General features: G+C 48.9%; 1 protein-coding gene and 1 pseudogene across 28 annotated transcripts in view; both read left to right on the top strand.

Annotated features, from left to right (window-relative positions):
• Positions 1-26,542, top strand: part of TACC2 (transforming acidic coiled-coil containing protein 2) — a 200,287-nt gene that overhangs the window by 43,205 nt on the left and 130,540 nt on the right. For 21 of the 28 annotated variants that reach the window (XM_057308275.1, XM_057308271.1, XM_048218779.2 and 18 more), the window contains 2 exons: positions 16,759-22,029; positions 22,708-22,821. In XM_057308275.1, the coding sequence (XP_057164258.1) occupies positions 16,759-22,029; positions 22,708-22,821 (5,385 nt within the window). The remainder of the gene's footprint in view (positions 1-16,758; positions 22,030-22,707; positions 22,822-26,542) is intronic. The other 7 variants (XM_048218778.2, XM_057308280.1, XM_057308278.1 and 4 more) reach the window with 1 other exon arrangement.
• Positions 7,654-7,961, top strand: LOC113252017 (transmembrane protein 258-like; annotated as a pseudogene).

Genomic DNA, 26,542 nt, shown 5'->3' with positions numbered 1-26,542 from the left:
GAGAACAGGAGCAAGGGGCTGAGGAAGAGGGAGAAGGAGAAGCAGACTCCTGACTGAGCAGGGAGCCTGATGTGGGGCTCGATCCCAGGACCCTGGGATCATGACCGGAACTGAAGGCAGGCGCTCAACCCACTGAGCCACCCAGGTGCCCCTTACCAGGCTCTTAAGTAGAGAATTCTAGAACTTCTTTAAGTCTGGGAAAGAGGGGATGGAGCATTTTCATTAAGTTCAACCTCTTGGCTTTTTCAAATATGCAAACTCTTACTTAACCTGGAAAGCCTTGGCATTTGGGTAGAGCAGCGTAGGGAACGGTAGAAAGATGGTTTGAAACATGGAATAGTGGACTTGAGATGCTGGGCGAGGATGTTCCTTGAGCCTTGCCTGTCACGGAGTCGCCTGCATGCGGGGCACGGGACCCAGGGCTGAAACTCACACCTCACCCCACGCTCAGTGTGGACGCCTGCAGATGCCCGGAAGGCCACGAGAAAGCGGGGGATCGGGGAGATGAAGAAACGCACCCCCCACACAGACGAAGTGTGGCCTGGTGGGGACTGGAATCCAGCTGGGTTCGGTGCTGCCCGGAAGCCTGGGCACAGAGCCATTCTGCTGAGCTCTCACGGGTGTCTGAAAACGTTTGTGTTGTATGGGCTCCATAATTAGAAAGCCAACCCCCGTCTGACCTTAAAACTTAATTTCCCTATAAACAAGGTCCATTCGCAGACCCAGAAAAAAGAAAAATCAAAAAGGTCTGTTTTACGAGCAGCGGCTGGGGCCAGCTCTTCATGAACGAGCCCCTGGTCTCCTGCGCGGTGGTCATCGGTCTGTGCCTTCCAAACAAACTTTTGCGAAGTTCCAGATCTACTCAGGAGCTCCTGCCAAGGCAGGGTGTGTCAGGCAGAGCCGGGGGCAGCCTCCGCCCGGCCAGTCCTGCTTCTGACTCATCATTTATCTCGGGCAGGAAGTAAACACAGAGAGGAGGGGGGGTAGTGAGCTCCCCAACTTGTGACACGGGCTGAAAAAGAAGGTCACGCGCTGAATTAGGTGTGTGTCTGCTTTCTGCTCATCTGGTTTCAACAGAGCATTTAAAAAGAGGAGAGGAGAGGAGGCGGATTTTTCCATCCTGAGATAATATCCCACTTACTAAACAATTTGGAAAATACAGAGAAGTGAAAAGTGAGGGGAAAAAAAAAATCACCAATGCGCTCAACAACGATAGACAGCTGCCCTTGAAATCTTAGTGTTTCCCTCCTGCTTTTCTCATTTTTTGAGTTCTTAATTGATGGTGATAGCTGTGTGTGTATATACATATATATTTTATATATTTAAACATTTAAATATATTCAAGCAACATATTTATTAACATACGTTTATATATATTTGAATATTTAAACAATGTATTAATATAAATATATGTGGTACATTTAAATAACTCATATACTATGTTTTAGAGCAGTTTTAGGTTTACAGAAAAATTGAGCAGTACAGAAAATTCTTATATATCCCCCTTCCTCCTATACAGTTTGCCCTATTATTTTTTTTTTTTATTTTTTAAAGGTTTTATTTATTTATTTGACAGAGAGAGACAGCCAGTGAGAGAGGGAACACAAGCAGGGGGAGTGGGAGAGGAAGAAGAAGAAGGCTCCCAGCCTAGGAGCCTGACGTGGGGCTCGATCCCAGAACACTGGGATCACGCCCTGAGCCAAGGGCAGACGCGTAACACCCAGGCGCCCCGCCCTATTATTTTTTTTAAGTAGCCTCCCTGCCCAGCATGGAACCCAGTGGAGGACTTGAACTCACAAGCTTGAGATCAAGACCTAAGCTGAGACCATGAGTCAGAGGCTTAATAGGGCAACCCCGGTTTGCCCTATTATTAACATTTTGCATTAGTTTGGTATATTTGTTATAGTCAATGAACCAGTCTTGATACATTATTATTAACTAAAATCTGCAGTTTACATTAAGTATTACTCTTGTGTTGTACATACAGTCTGTGGGGTTGGCAAATGCATAACGCCAGGTACCCACCATTGCAACATCTTACGGAATAGTTTCAGTGACTTAAAAAATCTCCTGTTTCCGCCTATTCATTCCTCCTCTCTCCCTCCCCTACCAGCCCCTGGTAACGACCGATCTTTTTACTGTCTCTATAGTTTTTTTTCAATTACCTCTTTTTATTGGTATAAGATACATTCTGTAAGAGTATGAAGCTGAGAGCTTGACGAGTGTTTACACTCCTATACACTCGTGTGTAATCAAGGCCCCCTCTAGAGCTAGTTCATTCCTGTCGCCCCAGAACATTCTCTCCTGTCACTTCCCGGTCAATACCTTGCTCAAGAAAAACAACTGTTCTGACTTCTACCGCCGTGAATTAGTTTGGCCACGTCTTGAATGTCACATGAAGGGGGATTAAATAGCATATATACTTTGGTGTCTGGCTTCTTTTATACACAGCTGCTTGTTGGCTTTTTAAATGATTTTTTATCGTGGTAAAAAAAATGATTTTTTATCGTGGTAAAAAAAATATCATGGCTTGTTAAATGATTTTTTATCGTGGTAAAAAAAAAATTTACTATCTTAACCATTCTGAGTACAGTTCAATGTTGTGCAAATGTTTCTATGGTTTCTTTTTCTTTTTTTCTTTTTTTTTTGAGAGGGAGAGAGAGGGGGGTAGGCAGGGGGAGAGACCGAATCCAGCAGGCTGCATGTGGCGCTCCATCTCACGACCCTGAGATCATGACCTGAGCCGAAATCAAGAGTCAAACATCAAACTGACTGAGCCACCCAGGCGCCCCTGTTTCTATAGTTTCTTAAGGTAGAAGCTGAGGTCATTGATTTGAGACCTTTTTTTCCCCCTTAATACAGGTGTTTTAGTGCATTTGAAAGTCTAAGTCTTGCTTTAACTACATGTGACATTTCGATATTTGTGTTTTCATTTTCATTTGGCTCAAATACTTTCTAATTTCCCTTTTAATTTCTTCTTTGACTCATGGGCTATTAGAAGTGTATTATTTAATACCCAAATACTTGGGGGATTTTCCAGATATGTTTCTTTTTTCTTTTTTTTTTTTTGTAAAGATTTACTTATTTATTTTAATGAGAGAGAGAGAGAGTGCGTGTACATGCACACGAGTCAGGGGGGCAGAGGGAGAGCATCTCAGCAGACTTCCCACTGAGCGTGACTTCCCACCACGCACCGATCGCCACATGTGGCTCCATCCCATGACCCATGAGATCATGACCTGAGCCGAAACAAAAGTCAGATGCTTAACCAAACAAGCCACCCAGGTGTCCCCAGTTATCTTTTGTTACTAATTTTTAATTTAATTCCATTGCAGCCAGATGATATACTTTGAATAATTTGAATGTTTTAAAATTTATTGTGACTTCTTAAAAATGGGTAGAGTATGGTCTACCTTATAAATGTGTCATTTGCTCTTGAAAAGAATGTAATTCTGCCACTAATGGATAGTGTTTAATAAATAGCAATTGGGTTAAGTTGCTTGATAGTGTTCTTCTGGTCTTTCGTATCTGTACTGGTTTTCTATCTGCTTGTTCAGTCAATTATTAAGAAAGGGGTCTGGAACTATCAGTTTATAATTGTGGATTTGGCCATTTCTTTTTTTTTCCATCAGTTTTTGCTTTATGTATTTTGAAGCTCTGTTATTAAATAAACTTTTAGAATGTTTATGTCCTATTGATGAATTGAACCTTTTATCATTATGATGATCTTCTTTATTGACTGGTAATATTCCTTGCTGCAAAATCTGTTTTGTTCAATATAATACAGACATAGTAGCTTTCTTTTCATGAGTATTGTCACAGTATAGCTTCCCCCCCATTCTCCTACTTTTAAACTATCTGTGTGTGTGTTTTTTTAAAAAAGATTTTATTTATTTATTTGACAGAGATAGAGACAGCCAGTGAGAGAGGGAACACAAGCAGGGGGAGTGGGAGAGGAAGAAGCAGGCTCCCAGCGGAAGAGCCTGATGTGGGGCTTGATCCCAGAATGCCGGGATCACACCCTGAGCCGAAGGCAGACGCTTAACAACTGAGCCACCCAGGCGCCCCTAAACTATCTGTGTTTTTAAGCAAAATTTGAAATGATTTTCTTATAGACAGCTTACAGTTGGGGCTTCCTTTTTTCATCCATTCTGAATATCGCTGCCTTTTAACTGAAGTGTTTATAACATTTACATTTAATGTGATTATTAATATGGTTGGCTTAAATCTACAGTCTTATTATTTGTTTTCTCCATTGCTTTTCTGTTCCTTTTACTCTCCTTTTTTGCCTTCTCTTGGAAAAAGTCATTATTTTTATGATTCTATTTTATTTCCCTTTTAACTTATTAGCCACAACTATTTGTGTTAGGTGGTTGCTTTAGGATCTATGCTATACATCTTAAATGTGATACAACCTGCTTTCAAGTGATATTGCACCATTTCACATACATTTAGAAGAGTCTTGCCCTATACAACAGTATACTTGCCCTATACAAGAGTCTTGCTCTATACAACCGTATACTTCTTTTTCTCCCCTTTTGGTGTTTGCGCTTTGTTGTCATACATTTCATTTCTACATATGTTTTAAATCCCACGATATATGTTATTTTTGCTTGACATAGCCAATTATCTTTTAAAGGAGATTTACATAATGAGGAAAAAAGAATTTATATTTACCAGCATAGTCACCATTTCTGCTGTTCTTTATTCTTTTTTTTTTTTTTTAAGATTTTATTTATTTATTTGACAGAGAGAGACAGCCAGTGAGAGAGGGGAACACAAGCAGGGGGAATGGGAGAGGAAGAAGCAGGCTCTTAGTGGAGGAGCCTGATGTGGGGGTTGAACCCAGAACGCTGGGATCACGCCCTGAGCCGAAGGCAGATGCTTAACCACTGCGCTACCCAGGCACCCCCTGCTGTTCTTTATTCTTTTGTGTAGATACTGATGGCCATCTGGTATTATTTCCTTGTGGTTTGAGGGACTTCCTTCAACATTCCTTGAAAGATAGGTCTGCTGGTGATTAATTTTCTTAGCTTTTAAATGTCTGAAAAAAAAATCTTTGTCTCACCTGTATTTTAGAAAGATGTTTTTTCTGGGCAAAGAATTCTAGGTAGACGGTTCTTTTTTCTTTTACTACTTGAAAGATATTGCCCCACTGCACTCTAGCTTGTATGGTTTCCAACAAAAATTTCTGCCCCCCTTTCTTTTGTTCTTCTGTCCTTTCTTCTCCAGGTGCTTTTAATATTTTTCATGTTTTTACTGGTTTTAAGCAATTTGATGATGCTGTGCCTTGGTGTAAGTTTCTCCTTGTTTCTTGTACTTAGAGTTAGATTCTTATATCCACCGGTATATAGTTTACATCATTTCTGGAGAATTGTTCAGCCATTATTTCTCCAAATAGTTTTTAAAAATCTCCCTCCCTCCTCTAGGGACTCTAATTACAAGTATTTGGTTGCTTGAAGTTATCTCACAACTCACTGATGCTCTGGGGTTTTTTAATTTTTTTTTTTCTTTTTCTCTCTGTGTTTCATTTTGAACTATTTCTATGGCTATGTCTTCAAGTTCACTAATCTTTTTCTCTGTAATGACAAATCTGTTACTAATCCCACCCAGTGTGTCTTTCATTTTAGACATTAGAGTTTTCATCTGGACATGTTTGATTGGAATCTTTTTTTTTTTTTAAGATTTTATTTTTAAGTAATCCCTACACCCAATGTGGGGCTCAAACTCATGACCCCAAGATCAAGATTTGCATGCTCCCCTGACTGAGCCAGCCAGGCGCCCCTGATTGGGATCTTTTTTTGTATCTTCCATGTCTGTACTTAACACGCCCAATCTTCCCTCTAGCCTCCTGAACACATGGGACACAGTTATAACACATTTTAAAAAGTCCTGTGTACTAAATCTATCATCTGCCTAATTTCTGCGCTGGTATTGATTAATTGAGTTTTCTTTTCATTGTGGGTCATATTTTCTTCTTTGCATTCCAGACACTGTGGGCTTTATGCTTTTGGATTCTGGATGTTTTTGTATTCTTATAAATATTCTCAAACTTTGCTTTGGGATGCGGTTCAGTTATTTGGAACAGCTTAATCCTTTCGGGACTTCATTAGGTGGGACCAGAGCAGTGTTTAGCCCAGGGTTCACGTTTTCAACTACTGAGGCAGGGCTCTTAGTATTCTAACAGATGTCCCATGAATTATGACGTTTTCCACTGTGTCTGGTGGGAACAGGAGCTTTTCCCAGCCCTGTGGTAGCTTTAAGGGTTCTTCCCTATCAACCTCCCAGGTGGTCCGAACCTAGTCTCAGGGGGTGTTTGTACATATGCACGCCGATCAGTTCTTGGATATCCCCAGAGTTCTGTCTTTGTCCAGCTCTCTCTTCTCTGGCATGCAGATGCCCAGCTCCACCCCCTCAAGTCCGGGAGACTCTCGGGCTCTCCCTGTGCCACTTCCTCCAGGCCTTAGCTGGGATAAGAGCAGCACTTACTCTGTTGCTTTTCATCTCCAGGGATCACAGGCCTCTGTTAGCAGCCAGTTCCCCATTAGTCCAACCCCCCATTGTGTTAATAATTCTTTATATGACACTTCCCAACCCAAGCTCTCTGAAAAGTCCAAAAAGCCATGCGTATCAACTTTCTTTCTCTGGTTTTATTTATTTATTTGTTTGTTTGTTTGTTTGTTTATTTATTTAATTTTTTTAAAAGATTTTTTTTTAATTTATTTATTCGACAGGATAGAGACAGCCAGCGAGAGAGGGAACACAAGCAGGGGGAGTGGGAGAGGAAGAAGCAGGCTCATAGCGGAGGAGCCTGATGTGGGGGTCGATCCCATAATGCCGGGATCACGCCCTGAGCCGAAGGCAGACGCTTAACCGCTGTGCCACCCAGGCGCCCCTCTTCCTCTGGTTTTAAATGGAAGTCCAGCAAAACACCTGGCATTTATTTCGGGAGAGGTGGGGAGACGCTTCTAGAAAAAAAATAACGAGAGAGAGAATGCCATGGACAAGAACTGTTTTTCTTTCCTTTTCAAGAACAGCTTGTATTCCAGACACTTGTAGTCTCTTTTCTTTTTGTGGCCTCAGATGCCAGCTTTGACAGGACTTAATCTTTCCAAATCATCACTGCAGCTGTGTTCATGTTGGGAAGGAGCCTGGGATGGTTTTTATGTCTTTAACATGGAACCAGCTTGGGTCCCCAGCGATGTTTATTCATCAGTCGCCCCCACCCATACACATTTAGGCCAGTGGGATTATAGAGAGGCAAATCTCAACAAAACAGGCCCGTGACTAGCACATTTTTGAGCTCAGTACACATGAACTCAGCCTCACATTAGGTGACGTTGGTGACATCTTTTTATTCAGGGAATACCCCAAATTCTCTGAAAGATTTTCCAGTCATCAAGAGAAGATTCCGATAAGTTTCCTGCTTTTACTGTGCTGACGAAGGCAGAAAAATGATTTTATACACATTAGAAGTCTTATCAAGAAGGAATATTAACAAAAATATGTTTACCGCTATTTGTTCTTTCTTGATGTCAAAACAAAATACAAATACCACCATAACCCAGGCACACAAAAAACAACGGGTGGCATTTTTCTGTGGCTGGGTAGTAGGATTTAACTTAAAATTTAGAAAACATTGCTGATGTGATATTTCAGTGGCAGAGTGGTGGATGACCTTGTGCCGGACAAAATAGAGCTCAAGGCCATGAGCAGGTGCACCAGCCCAGTGAACACGGCTCTCTTCCCCCACCTCACCGTGGTGCTGTAGGCCGCTGGCATGTTCTTTACTGCCTGGTTCTTTGTTTATGAGGTTACCCCCACCAGGTGCACTCAGGATGTCTACAAAGAGCTCCTCATCTCCTCGGTGGCCTCGCTCTTCATGGGCTTTGGAGCCCTCTTCCCACTGCTGTGTGTGGGCATCTACGTGTGAGCTCCCAAGGGTTCCAACCAGGTGGTTTCACTGAATTCCTGCTTCTGTAAAAAAAATTTTTTTTTTACTATTGCTGGAAGTGTCCCACCTGCTGCTTATGATAAAGGCAGATGTGTGACCAAAAAACAATAATAATAATTTAAGAAAGGGGCACGTGGATAGAATAGTCAATTGAGTGACCCACTCTTGGTTTTGGCTCAGGTTGTGATCTCAGGGTCGTGGGATTGAGCCCCGTGTCAGGCTCCATGCTCAGTGGGGAGTCTTAAGGACTCTCTCTCTCTCCCCCTCTGCCCCCCCCCCGCTACTTTCTCTCTCCCTCTGTTAAAAGAAGAAGAAGAAGAAGAAGAAGAAGAAGAAGAAGAAGAAGAAGAAGAGGAAGAAGAGGAGGAGGAGGAGGAGGAGGAGGAGGAGGAGGAGGAGGAGAAAAAAAAGAGATGCATTTAAATGAGTTGATGTCTGGTCATGACAGTACTTACATGAATTGGAAGGACAATGACAGAAGCGAGTAACACCCAGAAAGAGATGTGGATTCGTGCCAGCTATGGGGAGCTCTTGGGTGTAACAGGCTGGAAGCCCTTTCCAGCAATCCAGCCCAGTCTGGGAACCACAAAATTGGGTCATTCCACTGCCTTTTGGACCCCACAAGGAAGATGCTGAAAAAAGTTGGTTAGAAGACAGTTTTTGAATTTTCCAGTTGCCTGTCCTCCCCACACTATGTTGTATAATGGATTCTCACAAATGGACTGACACCTTGACCTCGAAGTCATATAAGTTCATGTGGCAGACTGAGCACTGAATAATAAGGATACTTTGGGGTTTTACCATTCCCTCACATATATACCCTTCTCCCCCATAACTCTTTAGAACCTACCAGCATTTTCCTCTTGTCTATTGCATGGGTTACACAAACATTGTGGTCTTTGTGTTTTCTGGCACAGAATGAGCACAGGAAAGAGTTAAAACTGGATTAAAAATACAAAGCTGAGTCTGACAGGGCTGCCAAGGTCAGTGAGCTCCCCGGCCTCTGTGCAGGAAGCATCATTTGGACAAATTAGGACCGTGTGTGTAGATTGGACCTAATCTGCTGGGATGGCCAAGAAGTTTCTGAGGAGGTGCCTTTCTCCATGAAATAACTGGTTGTGGTTGAGACTTGGCAATCTCCCTCTATTAACTTGAGAATTCTATCCTCTGCACAAATCACTTAGAACATAAATCCTTTTCCAAAGTCCCTGAAATAGGCAGTACATCTCACAGTATGGGAGTTAACCAAAGTAGGGGTTTTTTTGTGTCAGCTAAAAAAATCACTCCTCATTTCTATATTCATTCTGCCATTCTGTCATTCATTCGGCAAGTACGCACCAGTGCTCGACCAAGATATTAAACTAAAGGCGATGAATTCCCTCTAACCTCCAGGAGGTCATAGCCCACGGGAAAATAAGTGAGTGAGCAAGAACACCACGCAGGTACTGAGAGAGAGTCCGCACACGGGCTTTAGGAGAATAGAAAAGAGAGCATATGCAGCTCAGGAAGGGAGTCCGTCCGTGGAGGGAGGGATGTGGGGGTCCTAGCACAGAGGCAGGTCACGGGGTCGGCACCGTTCAGGGGAGTACAGGGGTCTTACCATGGAGGAGGGAAAGGAGGGGAATCCCACGATGGAGGGGAGTAGGGAGTTTTCGTTGCAGAGGAGAGCTAGCGGATATTTCCATGCAGAGGGAGAGAACTCCCTCTGTGCAGAGCCCTTAGCTGGCCTTGCTCCGAGGCACAAAAGAGCTCTTCACATGTTCCTGATTTACAGGCATATTCTGTTCCAGAGCAGGTGAGAGGTGAGTTCAGGGAGTGCTTTGATAGTGTGTTTTGAGAACTCTCCTTCCAGTTCTCTGAAGGACAACTGAAATGTCCTTACCAAAGCTTCCTTACATATGGCTGTGTATTCCCTCCCATGTTCTGTGCGTGTCACATTAGTCTCACTAAATGCTCTATCAGATAAAGGGGCAGAAGAAGATTTCTGAGAAGCACCAAGTTTGGGAAACACTGTGCATATATCTTCTTGTTGATTCACAACGTATGGTGCTATCTCAAAGGCTCTGAGAAGTCCTGCAGTAAAGCAACTTGTTCAACCGTGTTACATCTAGTGCTTCCTGTATCATCTGAAGACCAGGGAAACTTCTTTCTTGCACATCGAACAATGCTATTATGAGAAATACAGAGTTCAGTATTTAAAAGCTCCTGATAGAAATGTAAAAATGGAGGACATATCCTACACAACTCTTGTTAGATGATCTATCATAGTTGTCCCAATCCTATATCAAGTTCTTTTATTTTATATTTTATTTATTTATTTATTGAGAGAAAGAGAGCGAGTGAGCAAGCACGCATGCATGAGCCGGGGGTGCGGAGGCAGAAGAAAAGGGAGAGAGAATCCCAAGCAGACTCTGTGCTGAGTGCAGAATCCGACGTGCGGCTCGATCTTATGACCCTGGGATCATGATCTGAGCCAAGATCAAGAATCAGATGCTTAACCGAGTGAGCCACCCGGGCACCCCTCACATATCAAGTTCTTGAGGAGACTATCTTCTTAGGCAGTCTTCCTAGTTTGGGATGGAAAAGGGAAAGAAAGAAAAACTGGGAAGTGGCATCTCATAGAGAGTAGAGAACCTCCAAGAATCATCGTTATTGATAACCCCAGAGCACGTGGTTACCGGACTTAGGATTCACAGAGAGAAAACTACAAAGCAGAGGGCAAGAATAAAGACAGTGAATCGATAACGTGATGAGCAGTTTAACTGTGTCATTGTGAAGATCTACACGGTCCCCAAATTAACCAGGTTTGTTCTGATTCCATGTTTGGAAGACCTGAAAACGTTTTGGAGTTTAGTTGTCTTTCTTTGGTTGGGGTCTCAGCCTTCCTTCTACTGAAGAAAAGTCACATGTACAACATGGCCCATGGGTTAATTCAGATTTTTGGCAAGTCCCGAAAACGTATGGGAGAAATAAAACACCACAGTCATCCTAAACTGCTCTTGGGGTTTGGGGAGCTAATTCATCACATCCCTTCCCACCAGATTCTGAGTCAATCATGAAATTGGCACCGGAGTCCACAAAGAGAAGAAAGACAGCTTTATCAGTGGCAAGCTTGGACTGGAAGACAAATCACAATGGGGCTCCTGACACCGCCCCCTGAACTAACCCTCCCCACCCAGTGCCAGGCTGAGGACATGTGCAGGCTGCCACAAAGGCTGGGGAGGGCCAGCCCCATCGAGCTCGTCACCTGGCAGGCACCTGGGGGAGGAGAAGGGACTGCACTTCTTATCTTAGTGACCTTGAGCGCCTTAACCCCCACCTGTGTGGAAACTGTACCCATGGGGGCTGCTTTCCCCATCTTCCCAACCAGAGGAGTCTCACTTCTTCCTGGGGGACAGCCCTAAGGGGGAATAGGGCAGAGTGTCATACTTCTCTGAGAGCTCAGCTGTGCCATAAAACCCCCAAATGTGTGGCCCAAGGCAGGAATCCGTGCAGCTGAAGACCACCCCGGGCCCCGAGCCCCCTCAACAGCACCCCAGCTGCCGCAACTGGTAACGGCGTATTAGGACTGGTGGTTTCCAGGGGCTGCAGTGGAACTCACAGGATCTCTGTCTATCCCTTGCTTTCCTTTTCCAGAAAGAACATCGGAATGCAATGAGTAACATCAGTGGTGATGTTATGTGGGGAAATCTTCTAATCTTTTCAGTTACACTAATTTATGAAAATAACCAATCACTCACAGACTTCCGTACTTTATAATTAGTAACAAATTCTTGCAGCGCACCCCCTAACTCATCAGACCCCCCACCAGTGTGCACAGGGACTTGTGGTTGAACAGTGCTGCCTTGAACTCACTCCTTTTGAAGAAGCATTTAAACAAAAGTACTTTGCCTTTTCTGAGCCTCATTTTCCTATATCTTCATCAGTAAAATGAAGAATTTGGACTAAATAGGTTACTAGAATGCTGAGATTGTCTGGAAAAAAAGAACCTTCCTAACTGTCACATCAAACAACCATGATTTGGGAGGATTTCTGCATATTTAGAATCTTTGATTTGTGTTCATTGTATCTGGCCATCCACCCATTCATCTACCCAGTCATCCACCCACCACCCATCCACCCACCACCCATCCACCCACCACCCATCCACCCACCACCCATCCACCCAACCACCCATCCACCCACCACCCATCCACCCACCACCCATCCACCCATCCACCCATCCACCCACCACCAACCATTCGTCCATCCATCCATCCACCCACCACCCATCCACCCACCACCCATCCACCCACCACCCATCCACCCACCACCAACCATTCGTCCATCCATCCATCCACCCATCCACCCACCACCCATCCACCCACCACCCAATCATCTATCCACCAACCATTCGTCCATCCACCCACCACCCATCCACCCACCACCCATCCACCCACCACCCAATCATCTATCCACCAACCATTCGTCCATCCACCCACCACCCATCCACCCACCACCCAATCATCTATCCACCAACCATTCGTCCATCCACCCACCACCCATCCACCCACCACCCATCCACCCACCACCCAATCATCTATCCACCAACCATTCATCCATCCATCCATCCATCTACTCATACATTCATATATTCAATGTTTATGCTAGACACTGGGTATACAATACTGAAAAGAGATTCAGTCTTCATTATACTCCAATGGAGGGAATGATCGTCAATCCATGTTGATGGCAGCTGTGACTACAGCCATCACTAGGGGGCCCTGTGAAAGCAGATCTGGTCCCAGAGGCCAGGCCAGGAAGGCTTTGTTGACAAGTGATGAGTAGGGCTGAGACCTGCTGGGGAAGGGTAGGAGGGCTCCGGGCTCCAGGCAGAGGCACAGATGGGGAGGTCCAAGTGGGATGAGACAGGAAAGGTAGGCCAGGGCCACAGCTGATTGCAAAGTGAAGCCACCGGAAAGTCTTCCCACGAGGGTGATGGGATTAGGCTTTTATTTCTAAGCCATTTTGCTCGGGCTGCAGACTGGAAAATGGAATGAGGCAGCCAGAGTCAATGGGAGAAGAGGTGTAGTGCCCGTCCAGAAGAGGTGGGGTCAGCGAGTACAGGGAAGCAGGAGGTGGCAGGGCCCCGGAGCCAGGCAGCGTGGGGCTTGAGCTTGCTCTGCATCAGGAGCTCTGAGACCCTGGGTCCAGTCTCAAACCTCTCTGGGGATGTTTCTGCATGTGCGCAATAAGGGCCATCTACTCAGCAGAGCTACTGAGTGGATTAAACACCATCAAAACTGAAAAGCACTTAGCGTGGGCCTGCGCTTAAATGCTCAGAATGTGCCCACTCGCCATCGTGAGGGCTCTGCTTTATGATTTTGCTGGTTCCCTTGCAGCCTGGCAGTTCAGGGGCCAAGCTTGGTTTTTCTCAACCGGCCTCCTTGTGCGAACATTCCTGGTTGGCTCGAGTGTACGTCTTCGGAACTGTGCATTTCGGAGCCCATCTGGACGTGATGGTCTCCAGGGTAGTGGGGAGGGCATCTCCGCTGCCTGCCCAGAACTTTGCTGCAGCAAATCACCTCTCCTCTCGGATTGCTTTACCCTATGCTTCTCCCTCTCTTGTGCTGGGGGTGTCTGGTCTGCACCAAGGAGAAGCATCCAGCCTCATCCTACACCCTCAACTCCAAGGCAGCGCCCCCTACAGGCTGAAAACCTTCCGTTGAGCGCTGGAGGCTGCCCAAGCCCGCAAGAGCCATCCCACACATTTTGATACAATCTTGAAGCACAAAAGGACATTCTGTACGCTTCAATTAATGCAGAGCCCTCACGATCAGTTCTGAGGATTTTTCCTGCCCTTAGGCAAATTTGCTTCTGACAAGTGGCTTTAATCTGGTTTTAAAAATTGCTTTGGATGGGCAATCAAAAAAATTGCCGGTGCTCAGCTTTTGCTAAATAAACCAAGCAGGTTTTTTTTGGGGGGGGGGGGCGGAGTCATGTGCCTCACACTCGGTGGGAAATTGCTTCTGGTTCTTTTCTGGTAAGACTCGCAGGTTTTCAAGCTACCCAAATAGAGTCCATCGATCACCTTGTGCCCAAATGATAAAGACTTCACTCCACCTGAAGGGAAGCCACAGAGCCCCTCTGAGGCGGCGGCTCCTGTCAGAGGCAGGGACGGGGAAGTGGTTTTAGTTGTCTTATTACCCGCGTGGAGGGGGCTGTGCTCGGCGCTTCTGGAGCAAGCAGGCGTATGCAGGAGCACTTCATTTCTGAATTACACCCCATTAATTTCATTAACTGCTAAGTGGTGTGACCCTGAGTTAATGGGTGGGACACAAAATGTGAAGTGCTTGTAAAAAGGAAACCGGCCAGATGCAGAGTGCAGGGTGGTTGGTTCCAGAACAATCCAACAGCCCTGCGGCTTGTGAGCCCTCCCGAGCCTGGTGCTTCCAGGGGTGGTTCCCCATGTGGCGGTCAGTGCCGGGCCACTGCTTTCTGGGTGCAGCTGTCCTTGCGGCCAGCTGAGGATTAAAGGGATTTGTACAACTTACCCTTGGAGTTTTCTCTTCTTTGCCCTTGTCAGCTCTGCTTGTGGGTCTGAAAATACGAATCTGGTTGAGACAGTAGCCGACTCTTTCCTGGGTCCCTCTTAAATGTCTGCAGGGCCTGGGGCACATCATTCGCGCGTCCCATGTACAGTTTGTGAGGCTGTTTGCTGTCGCGATGATGTGTACACACCCCCTCAGAGACATCAGTCCATCTCATAGGTGAGGGGCTTGGAGAGACGCTGCAGTGGAGTCAGGGAAAGAGCCTCGGGGCATAAACCGCAGGTACTGGTTTATCGCAGTTCTAGAGGCTGGGGTCCAACATCGAGGTGCCAGCAGATTCTATCTGGTGGGAGCCTGCTTCCTGGTTCATAGATGGGTGATTTTTTTGCTGTGTCCTGGCAAGGCAGAAGGGACAAGGGAGCTCTCCGGGACTTGCTGATAAGGCCACGAATCCCATGCATGAGGGCTCCATCTTCAGGACCAAGTCACCTTCCAAAGGCTCCACCTCCTAATACCATCCCCTTGGGGATTAGGTTTCAACATATGACTATGACTGGGGGGGGGGGGGGGGACAGGACACAAACGTTCAGTTTCCCTCCTTGCAAGTTTGTATTCTTGGAGGCAGTACGGATTAATTTCCCAACCTTTTATTTTGGGAAATTTGAAACCTCAAAATGTTGCAGGAAAGTACAGTAAACACCCAAATACCTATTGTGCCAGCAGACTCGGTGTCTGATGAGACCTTTCTTCTTGGCTTATAGATGGTGGCTTCTCGCTGTGTCCCTCATGGCTCGGTCTCTGTGCAACACATTCCTGGTGTCTCTTCCTCTTCCTATTAGGACACCACTTAGATTGCGTTCGGACTCAACTCCTGTGACTTTATTTAAACCTTTACCTCCCAAGACCCTGTCTGCAAATACAGTCACGTTGGGGGGTAGAACTTCAACATGTGAATCTTAGGGGGACACAACTCAACTTCTAAATTTTAGCAGGAACGTATTCTACTTGCCACCGTGTGCATCCCTGATAAATGAATGTATATGCATTGCCTTGCATTGGCAAGCTGGAATTCTGGTAGTCAATGTGTAGAGCAGGATTTTTCCCTGCTCGCATTCAAAACACTGTGGGTCTGTGCACAGGCGAACGTGTATTTATGTAACGGTTGCAAGAGCATTCCATAGATTTTCCTCCCTATAACAATTTTATTATTTGTTTCCCTAAAATAATTTTAAAGAATATGGTAAGAGCCCTAGAAAAACCATACTTCTCTTAACTTTGTCCTGCGCAATTTCTCTTGGTGCTAAAAAGATACATAATCATAACAAGGACATAGAATCACAGCTATGTAAAAATAATAAAATGGCATCCTTTAAAAAGTTGTGTAGAAAAAAAGGAAATTCACCAGAACTCTTCAAGTGGCAGGCATGGGAGATACTTTTCTCTACATTTTCAAAATGTTGTATTGGACATATATTATTTTTAAATTTAAAAAATGAGCTTAATGAAAACCATGCAGAATTGAAATATGTCCAAATATGGCCTATGATGAACTGTTTTGTAGCACCCGGATAGCTGGTTATCTACAGCAAATCCATAATTCTGAGCCATGTTCCCCTAAATTCCCATAGTTCTGCTTCACATGCTGTCCAACTGAGTAAGTTCAAGTTAAGACACATATGGGTATAAAGGTAATTCAGCTTCCAAGAATTTTATATATAGCTCCCATGCAGGAATTCCATAGCTAAACAGAATTGATTTTTGGATGACGCCCCTCCCAGTACCACATGTTGAATCAGAGAATCAAGTCAACTATTACCAACAATAGCTCTTTATTTCAAAGCATGGCTTTGCCCACTTGTGCCTTTTACCCAAATATCTAAATAGTCTCATTAAGTACTTAGAATCTCCTTGTAAGTTACACAGAACTTGTTCAAACCCTCTATTATGATTTGTACCTATTGAAAACCTTATTTTCCTGCATTGTGGGCGACTGTGAATGTGTTTTTATATTTCCCTGTTCACAACTGACCAGCACGGAGAGCTCCAAGCTGAATGTTTGAAATTCCCTGCATTGATTTTGGGAGAAAGTAAGGGCATGTGAATGGTTATGGGGGAGGGGGAGTGGTCTCTTCATGGAGAGGAATGAGCTGCATGGGGATGCTGTGCTTTGTGGTCTTTGGTGGGGAAAGGGTGGGGGCGATTCTGCCTGTGACGTGGCTCTGGGCGCACACGCATGAGAATAAATGAAACATCAAATGTTTTCATTGTTGGCAGCGCCAAGCACCGAGGCTCCCGCTCTGCGTCTGAAGGTGCTGCCAGCCTGGATCCGTGCATCGTGTCCCCGGAGGTGACTGAGCCGAGCAAATGCCCACAGGAAGCCAGGGGCCCAGAAGGTTCTCCACTGCCCTGCCCACCAGTGCCCTGGGAGCAGGAGTGCCCCTCTGCCTCCATGCCCTTTGCCGAGGGCCCCCCGGAAGCTTGCTTGGCAAGCCCAGCAGCAGCACCTGAAGATTGGCCCCTCATACAACACCCCAGGAGGGAACCCTCTCCGGATGCCCGTGGGGAGGCCCCAATGGTGTCTGTCCCTGAAGGGGGCAGTTCTACTCAGTGCAGCATGGGTGCGGTCGTCCCCAGTGCCGGCCGAGGGAATGACCTGGAGGAAGAAGGGCATCCACTGTCTTCCTCCGGCTGCACTGACCAGTCGCCAGGGGTTTCACCAGCATCTCCTCAAGCGCTGATGCAGGGACAGCTGTGTGGGAAAGATGGCCAGCCCGGTGGTTTCGAGTCCCAAGGGGACGAGGCTGCAGGTGGCCTTCCCCTGGCAGAATCCAGGCAGGGGGCGGCTTCTGTGCCAGGCAAGGCGAGCTCATCTGGTCTAGAGGAGTCCCCCACAAAACCCGAGACCCCGACTCCACCAGAGCCAGCCCCCGGAGCCTCAGACAGAGACAAATGCCAAGTGGAGGTGCCACCTCAGGCTTTTGCCGACGGCGCGGGATTCCTCGGGGCTTGCCATCCCCCTAGGAGCCCTGCAGGGGCTGCCCAAGAAGCCGACACAAGTTCCCGGGAAAGCTGCCAGCAGCCCATGGGAGCACATCTGGCGCACATCGAGCCGCCTGGGGAGTCACCGAGCCCTGCCCCGGTGCCCGGGGCTGGGGGCTCTGGGAAGGAGACCGTGGATGCCCAAGATACTCAGAGTAGCTTGCAAGCAGGGGGACCGGGAAGCGAGCCCAGTGCAGCTGTCCGTGCTGCAGCGGGCACCCAGCCCGGAGGGGCTTTGCTCGAGAGCACAGAGCCTTCCCCACGTGTGCGGATGGAGGACACATGTCCAGCTTCGGGCTCCACTTCACCGCCAGCTGCTCAGGCCTCTGCTGCTGCAGAAGAATCCAGCTGGTTGGCCGGGGAGATGGTTTCCAGGGCTGAGATGCCCGTGCTTACGGACCTGGCCAAAGAGTTAGCAGATGCAGGCTTGGCAGGATGGGACAAACTCGCTCCTGATCTCAGAAGGGAGGGAGAGGATCTAGGAGGGAACCGTGGAGAGGGTCCTGCCCCTTTGCCCCAGGAGGACAGGGGAGAGGTCTCAATGAGGGACCAGAAAGTCCAACAAGGGGTACTGCTCCCCTCCCCAACCAGTGTATCAGACGACAGGGCCAGAAGCTCACCAGAGTCAAAGAATGAAGCCAAGGCCCCTGAAAGCCCAGCGGTGGCTGAGGAGGAGAGCAGACTGTCCGAGGCCAGCTCTAGGGGGCAGGAAGAAGGCCCGGAGCCGCTTGACCGTAGAGATCCTGAGAATCCATGGGGAGAACAACCTGGGGCCTTAGGCTGCAAGTCCAGCCTGGAGATGGAAAAAGATGAGGTTTCAAAGCTAAGCCATGATGTGGAGAGCAAAGTGTATTCTAGCATGGACTCAGCACAGCCACTGAGAAAGGAAAGTCCTGGGCACGCCGATAGGCCTGGCTCTCCATCAGAAGATACGGCGTGGAGCTCGGTGACCTGTGAGATGATGGGTGAAGCCCATGTGGTCCATGCCTCTGGCTCACTGCACGAGCTCCCCGAGAAGGATCTTGTCCTGCCCCCTGGGCCGGATGGAACTGGTGAACACATTCTTCCCAAAGAAGCTGTCTGGGAGGGGCCAGGATTGCAGACCCAGTGTCCCGACACCCTGTGGGACGTGGGGGGATTGGAAAGAATGGACTATCTTCCTGCTTTAGAATCTGAGAAATCAGATTTCCTGTCAACTCCTGCGGCGGAGGTCATCCCCAGAGCCAAGGCGGCGGAGAGCCCATCTGAGACAAAGATGAGGAACCGCCCATCTGTGCAGAGGCCCAGCAGCTGTGCTGGGGAGGGCCTGCTGACATCCCTGGGCCAACCTTGTGGGCTGGGGCGTGAGGCAGCTGGTCAGGAAGTCCAGGCTGCTGGGCCACATCTCCCCGAGGGGGAGGACTTAGCCGTGGACAGTGGACTGACGATGGTCAGCCTGGAGCAAGAACAGCAGGGAAGCCTGTCCTGCCGAGGGGACAGCTGGACACAAGGAACTGCTTCTGAGGGGCCCCCAGTATCTTCTGAGAACCATCTCCAGCCGTTGCAGTCAGAACCAGAAGCATCCATGTCTGACATGCTCAGGGAGAAGCCCCAGCAGTGTGAAAATGAGAAAGAGACTTATCCAGGTGGTCTAGGCTCTGAGAACCTAGATGCAGATGCTTCTCCAACCCACCCAGCTGTGGAACCCCTGGCGGATGTGTGCTTGCCCACTCATGGGCCGGAGGACCCAGCTTCCAGATCAGAACTGCGAGGGGAGCTCCCCAAAGGCAGTCTGTCTAATGCTCCCGGGTCAGCTCCTGGGGCCATGGTTCCAGAGAGCCCTGCGACAGAGCAGCCAGAGCTATCAGCAGCAGTAGGACCGGAGTTGTCTGCACGAGGGCAGAATGAGCAAGAGGGAGCCTGCGGTGGCAGCCTGCCTTCCAGAGTCTCGCCGCCTGCAGCAGACGCCTCCGAAGACTCTCCTCTTGCAGGTCACTTGAGCAGAGAGGAGCATCGCTGTGCGCAGCAGGGGCCCAACAAGTCCCAGCAGGAACTGGCAGGTGTGTTGCAAGCCAGCGGCCGGCATGAAGAAGCATGTCTCAGGGACACAGAAGTTTCCGAAGCAGCTGACGCTCAGCCCCCGCTCCAGGGGTTGGGCAAGACAGAGAAGGCAAGTGGGAACACAGTGGGGACCCCACCTTGTGCGCCTGACTCAGTCGCTCTCCTGGATGCAGCCCACGGCCCGCCAGCCCTGGCGCTCGCCAGCCGTAGAGTCACACCCAGCCAGGATGCCCCAGACCGAGAGGCGTATGGGGAAACGCAGGGAGGCAGGCAGCAACCCGTGCCGGCCCCACAGAAGGAAATGGAGCACCCCCCTGCCTTGGATGCGGAGGCCCCAAGGCTCCTTGGAAGTTTCCCAGCGGCCAAGGATCAAGGTGCGGACGATGGGGCTGCTGAGACCAGTGGGAGTGCCAAGGAAGGGGACCTGGGGGTGCAGCGGGCTCTGGAGGGGCCTGCAGAAGCTGCTCTGAGCGACGGCTCCCTTCAGACCGAGCAGCATGCCTCCTCTGGGAAGGAAGCTTCTACCTTTGCCCCGGGTGAGCCCTGTCCAGCAGAGCAGCTGTCGGCCAGCTGCCAGGATGCCCTGCTACCAGCTGGAGAGCGGGGGGGGATTCCCACAAGCAAGGTGGATATTTCTGCAGCTCAGGCTGTCCCCGACCCAAAGAGACCCCTGCCACCTGGGCCACCAGAAGAGGCTGCTCCAGACACTCCTTACCTGCATATCGATGGTGCTGTCGGAAAAGGGGCAGCCCCTTGTCCCATAGAAGAGCCTCCCGCGGCCTTGGGATATGCCACCTCCATGAAGCTTTCTGCCGGCTTGCTTGCCCCTCTCTCACAACTGGGAGTGGCCAGTGAGGAGATCTCTGGGGTGCAAGTGAGCAGTGGGAGCCCCAGAGCTGGAAACGTTGAGGGACCCTCAGACTCCATCCCCTACCTGGACGGGGCACCGCTTCCGACCAAGCATAAGCAGATGACAGGGGAGGAGGAGGAGGAGGCAAGAGCGCCTGGTGCAGACAGCGAGCCCGGTGGGATGCCAGCACGCCCTGCCAGTGAGGAGAGCATGGCAGGCGAGGCAGCAAGGGAGCCGGAGGGCAGTGGGGAGAGAATGGTAGACCCTCTCAAGGATCCGAGGTGGGGCACATCAGGTGGCGTGGACGCAAGCTCCAAGCAGATGGGCATGATCACCGGCTTCCCCGACTTCAGGGAGCACATCACCAAGATCTTTGAGAAGTCCGTGCTCAGAGCCCTGACCGCTGATCGGCCCCAGAGTGCAGCGGGAGAAAAGGCAGGAGCCGTTGGGAGTGTGAGGGGCGAGGACCTCGTGGGGCCAAGCCCAGAGAAGCCTCCAGATGGGGCTCAAGGACTGGCCATCACCCTTCTCCCTGCCCTTCCTGCTGGACTCGGGGTGGCTGCAACGGAGAATAAGCAAGAGTTGCCTACAGAGGCCGAGCCCCCCTGTCTGGTTGCCCAGGAGCCCGCTCCAGGAAGGCTGCCGGCTCCAGCGGTGCCAGCCGCAGACCCGAACCTGCCAGGAGCCGGTGTGGGGAAGGCAGTGACCGGGGTCCCAGAGACCGTGCAGGACAGTGAGAAGCCAGAGCGGGCTGGGGAGGCCAGGCCGGGGCTTGGAGGCCAGGCCCCCTCACCGCAGGGTGGGGGCCAGCAGGAACTAGCCTCAGGGCCTTCCCTGCCCGCAGCCGGTCCTGAGACTCCCGTGGAAAAAGCCGCTGACTTCCAGGTGGAGCCCCAGGGCCACCGAGAAGGGGCCGTGATTCCAGAAGACAGAATTCCTCCTGGAATATACCCCCAGGAAACATCCACCGGTGACGGTCAACCCGGAGAGGATGCTGCCCAGGGCTTTGCTCACACAGGGGGGCCGATTGACTTGCCAGTATCCACCTCGGCCCCGGGAGCAGCTTCTCCCCATGGGGGTGTTTTGACTGTGGCCGAGGCCATCTGTGAGCCCTGGACCCCTGACACCCTTGGGGGTGAGCAGAGGCGTGGAGATGGTGCTGGGATCTCCGAAACACAAAATGCCCTGGGCAAGCCCTGTGCTCCCGAGCTCTGGCCTGTGGAAGTAGCAGCCACCCCCCCAGAGCCTGGCTCGGGGGCAGGGGCTGCTGGGGAAGTGGCGGGTGACGTCACTTCGAGCACAGCTGAGACTGGGGCACGTGTGTCTGGTGACCCGCCCGAGACAGGTACTACGAGGATGTTCTCTGGCGCTGCTCAGGGGCTGCCAGGGACCCGTGGGGACTCGGGCTGCTCTGCTGGGACCCCCGGCCCGGAGGACGCAGCCACTGCGCGAGGGGCCAGCCTGGCCGTGCACCAGCCGCCTGAGGAGCAGCCTGGGCCTCAGCCCCCCGCTCCTGCTGGGGGCGGGAAGCTGCCAGTCTCTTCACCTACGGAACCTGATGAGCCTCGGGACCCGAAGCCCCAAACCCTGGCTCCAGGAGTGCTCCACGCCGAAAGGTACAGAAAAGAACAGATCCTAGGGGGACACCTAGGGCCAGCTTCAAAAGTGAATCCCACCCCGGTTTTTAAGAGTCAAGTAGATGGGTGGTTTTTTAAAAAGCTGGGTTTTCTATGCATAAAGGTTTAAATTTACCTGCTTGCAACCACTGGATGTGCTAAGATTCTGAAAAAGGTGAGAGAAATGGGAGGAAGAGGGGAGCTGTTTGTTGGACACGTCCTGTTCGCTCTCTGTGTCCTTCAATTCATTTCACTCAAACTGTCCGAAAAGCATGAAATAGTTACTGGCTGGCCACGCTCTTGGGTCATAGGTTAGAGGTAATCATATGTTTTTCTGGAGCCCAAATACCTTTGCTTTTGAAACTGGAATTATTTATACAGAGAGGCCTAAATGATGCAAGAGCATCTCAAAGCCATTGATTGCTGGAAGGTGACTTTTTTTTTTTCCCTAAGGATTTTGGGGTAGTACCACTTAAAGCTTGAATTGGGGAATGGACTTTTTTTAATAATAATATTTTTTTATTATATTATGTTAGTCACCATACTGGATTAAGAAGATGTGGTCCATGTATACAATGGAATATTACTCAGCTATCAAAAAGGAAATGGACTTTTTCAATCCCATGTGGAGAGAAATACCCTTTTTAACCATCTATTGCTTTCTTTGTATTGTCCCAGAAGAAGCCCTGGGCCGGGCCCATCCACCTTACCTTCAGTTCCTGAGAAGGATGGTCCACGTGCCCCAGGCGAGGACGTCCCCCACGAGGCCAGAAGTGTGGGAGGAGCAAAAAGGTCAGTGAAAAGGTGTCAGCCTTTTGGAGAACCGGGGCAGGTGGGGGGGGGGGCTTCTTCGGCAGAGACCCACTGGATGTTTCTCAGAGGAGAGTTCTGTTTACACATGAGACCTTGTTTAAGCAAGAAGCAGATAGCCTTTCCCATTCTTTATACAGGTAAAGCAGTGCCCAAGATGACAGAGAACTCCGTTGTCATACACGGGATGGAGTGAATTTCACATCTGAGCTTATTACCTTAAAAAAACCCGAGCAGCGTTACTGAGATGTAATTCGCATACCACATAGTTCGTTCATTTAAACTGTACAATTCAGTGGCTTCACAGAGTTGTGCAAGCATCACCACAACCAATGTCAGAGCGTTGTCACCTCCCCCCCAAAAAACCCTGTACCCCTTGGACATCACATCCCAACCCCCAGCCCTAGACAAGCACTAATTTGAGGCAAATGGGTTCAACGCTGATTTAATCTCTGAAGCAGGAATATCTACTCACCAACCCGTCACACTCCATAGAGATCTCGAGATTAGGGGACAAGTGACAGATGTAACTGTGAATCCCGGACCCTCACACTTGTGTGAAGTGTGCCTGCCGGTTCTTTGCTAAGTGAAATGCCACCTAGGATTGTAGAAAGGCAGCTGCTCAGAAGTTTCATCCTTCTGGGGAAGTGGAGATATTGTGAACATCCTTAGTTAGACCTTCGGCTGTTCTGGTGCTGTGTGTGTGTGTGAGTGGGGCAGGGTTGGACTTTAAATTAGTACCTGTGGCAGCCCCGTGGATCCTACCAAACAGCTGCAGGCATTTTAGAAATGATTTGATTCATATTTTGCACATGCGGAAAGAATGTACGATCACCTGTTTTTCGAGTCTGAGCACTTCCCCCGACACCCAGCTGCCTTCCTGCCCTTACAAGGGCGCCTCTCATAACTCTGGGCCGGGGAGATGCAGGCGTGTGCTGCCCAGGCAGATGCGGGGGACACTTGTCTCTGCTGCCGATGTAGCTAGCACCTAAGTCCTCCCACGGCCCTTGCTGGTATGTCTGACACTCCCAGTTCAAGCAGGAAAAGTATCTAACTAGGAAAATCTTCTCCCTCCCCACCAGTGAGATATGAGCACCTTTCCCAACGTCCCTGGGGGTTTTCTCCCCTCCTTGGAGAAGTTGGGGCCAGACGTATATAGTTCCTGGCTCATTGCTCTAATCACTTAAAAATTTTAAATCATAATTTCTAAATTAATATTAGAACATCTGTAAGGAATAGGAAAGTATAAGGAAGAAGAGAAAAGACCACCACCTCACCGCCTGATGATTGCTGGCATTTAATATGTTGCGTATTTTCATCCACTGTTTTCTCTATTTAAATATTTGCAGAGTGCTTTTCCCCTCTGCCATCGAAACTCTGCAAGCATGGCTTAGTGGCTGAGGGTGTCTGACTTAGAGCGGTTGATTGAGCAGCGGACATTGAATTGATGGGCCGTGTTTCTGTTCCCTTTGCCCTGTGGAGGGTCTGCTGGGGGAAGGTAGACTCTTAGACCCTCTCGAGGTGTCCCATCCCGGTTGGCAGCCGCTCGTCACGTGTGAGCAGAGGTGCGCTGTGAGTATAAAATACATACCTGGTGTTGAAGATTTAATATGAAAAAAATACATAAAACACATCATTCATAATTTTTACGTTGGTGTATGTTAAAATAATATTTTGGATGTATTGGGTGAGAATACGTTATTAAATTTCATTCCACGTATTTCTTTTCCCTACTTCTAATGTGGCTACCAAAACGTTTACAATTACATATGTGACTTTCGCATTCTTGACTTGCACGTGTGACTCAGTCTACTTCTGGTTAGGTCATTAGGCTCCACAGTCTGCATGGTCCTGGTCCTGGACGGAGGAGGGCTGGCTTTTCCTGTCCTTTGGGTTCTTGGGAAAAACGCCTGCCCCCGTCTCCCTGGCTGAGGATTTCCAGAAAGAATTCCGAATGGACCCTCAGCTCCAGCCTGCCAAGTGAGGTGACCTCCGGCTCCCCTCCCTCAAGGGGAATTACGGGGACAGCAACATCCGGGCAAATAGGCGGCCACAGATTCCGACTTAGGCTCGGTAGACCCTCGGAGGTCTCCCGGAAGACAGAGACCTGCTCTGTCCAATGCAAGCAGGACACGAGCCACAAGTGTAATCTTCAATTTTCTATGAGCCACATTCAACACTAAAGAGACACAGATAACATTAATTTCAATAATATATTTTATTTAACCCAATATATCACAAATATTATCATTTTAACATGTAATCGATAGAAAGGTGATAAATTTGGCATTCTACATTCTCGTTTTCATACGAAGTCTCTGAAAGCTGGTGTGTATCTTATAGCCTTGGTGCTCGATTTGGACCAGCCACATTCCAAGTATCAACAGCCCCATGTGGCAAGTGGCTGCCCTACTGGACACCACGGGCCCTCACAGAGCTCTGACACCTGTCAACAATGATCCAGAAGTCCAAACCTGCCCACGGGGACCCCAAACGCCCACATCTCTCTGTGCAGCACCCCCGTTCCTATAGGGTTAACGCAAATGTTGGAAACACTTGAGGGGGAGGCTCAGTACCTTTGGTGAATCCTCTGGCCACAAGAGAGCCATGCTGTGGACCTGGGCGGGCCTCAGAGAGAGTCCAGCCCAGGCCAGGGGGCGCACATCCCGGGAAGAGCAGTTGTTTTCCGGGAAGGTGAAATTCAGCAGAGGCCTGGGGCAGGTTGGGACACAATGGGGAGACGCTGCCAGGAGCTGGGTGGGGATGAAGTTCGAAGCAGGGGCCCCAAATTCACACCCTAGCTCTTCCCCTTAGTTATACACATAACCTCAGTTTTCCCATCTGTAGAATGGGGAGGACATCTGTGCCTGCCTTGTGGAGTTGCTGTGAGGGCTGAAATCATCCATTCCAGCACAGTTCTGGCACATTCCGGTGCTTGCTGGCTATTCCCGAGTGCCTTTCTGTGGTGTGGCCTTTTCTCATGCAGTGACCACCGTGTCTCCTCAGGTGGAGACGCTTGTCCTCCGGTCGAGGCTCCAACCTGGCTGTCTTCCTTTTCTAGCACTGAATTCTTCATCTGTGAAAATATCTTAATGACAGAGGAGAGTGAATTCTTTCCTCCCCGCTCCTGGGTAGCCCACAGCGATCTGCTTCAACTTGCAAGTTTGTGAGATCGTGTTTTATTGTGAAACCTTATGAATATCTTTCGTTGTGTACCATCGTGTACCGTATTCCAACCACAAAAAATAACGTTTCGAGTCGCCCCGGGAAGAGCAAAGCAAATCAAAACCAACTTTTCTAGTCTCTTCTTGGTTATTAGGTGACGTGCTTCTGTGGAATTTATCGAATTTTGAAGATTCTATTGAGCTGAATAGAGCTGATACCATGGATCGGGTTCAATATCTTAGAAATGTCTCTTTCTACCGTGTGACAGGATAGTTTGAGAACGCAATCTCATATACACGTAGTTGTCAGCACGGGTATGCTAACTGCTTTATTTCCGAAGCCCCATTGGCCCTTCTGGTGGATGGGCTTTGGGTATCCTGTGGCTTCGCCGTCACCCTGCACCTGAGGGGTGTATGGGCACCCAGTTCTAAGCATCAGGGGTTGATTTCTACCATTGTGTGCTCTCTGTCCCGGGAAGAGCTGGCCCTGCAGACAGTCTCACTTTATTTTTAGGTTGTTCTCCAGAAAGTACTTGATT

Source organism: Ursus arctos, unplaced genomic scaffold (genome assembly GCF_023065955.2).
Source record: "Ursus arctos isolate Adak ecotype North America unplaced genomic scaffold, UrsArc2.0 scaffold_7, whole genome shotgun sequence".
Classification (NCBI taxonomy): Eukaryota; Metazoa; Chordata; class Mammalia; order Carnivora; family Ursidae; genus Ursus; species Ursus arctos.
The sequence above is the reverse complement of the archived record's forward strand: the minus strand, read 5'-3'. Positions and strand labels throughout refer to the sequence as shown.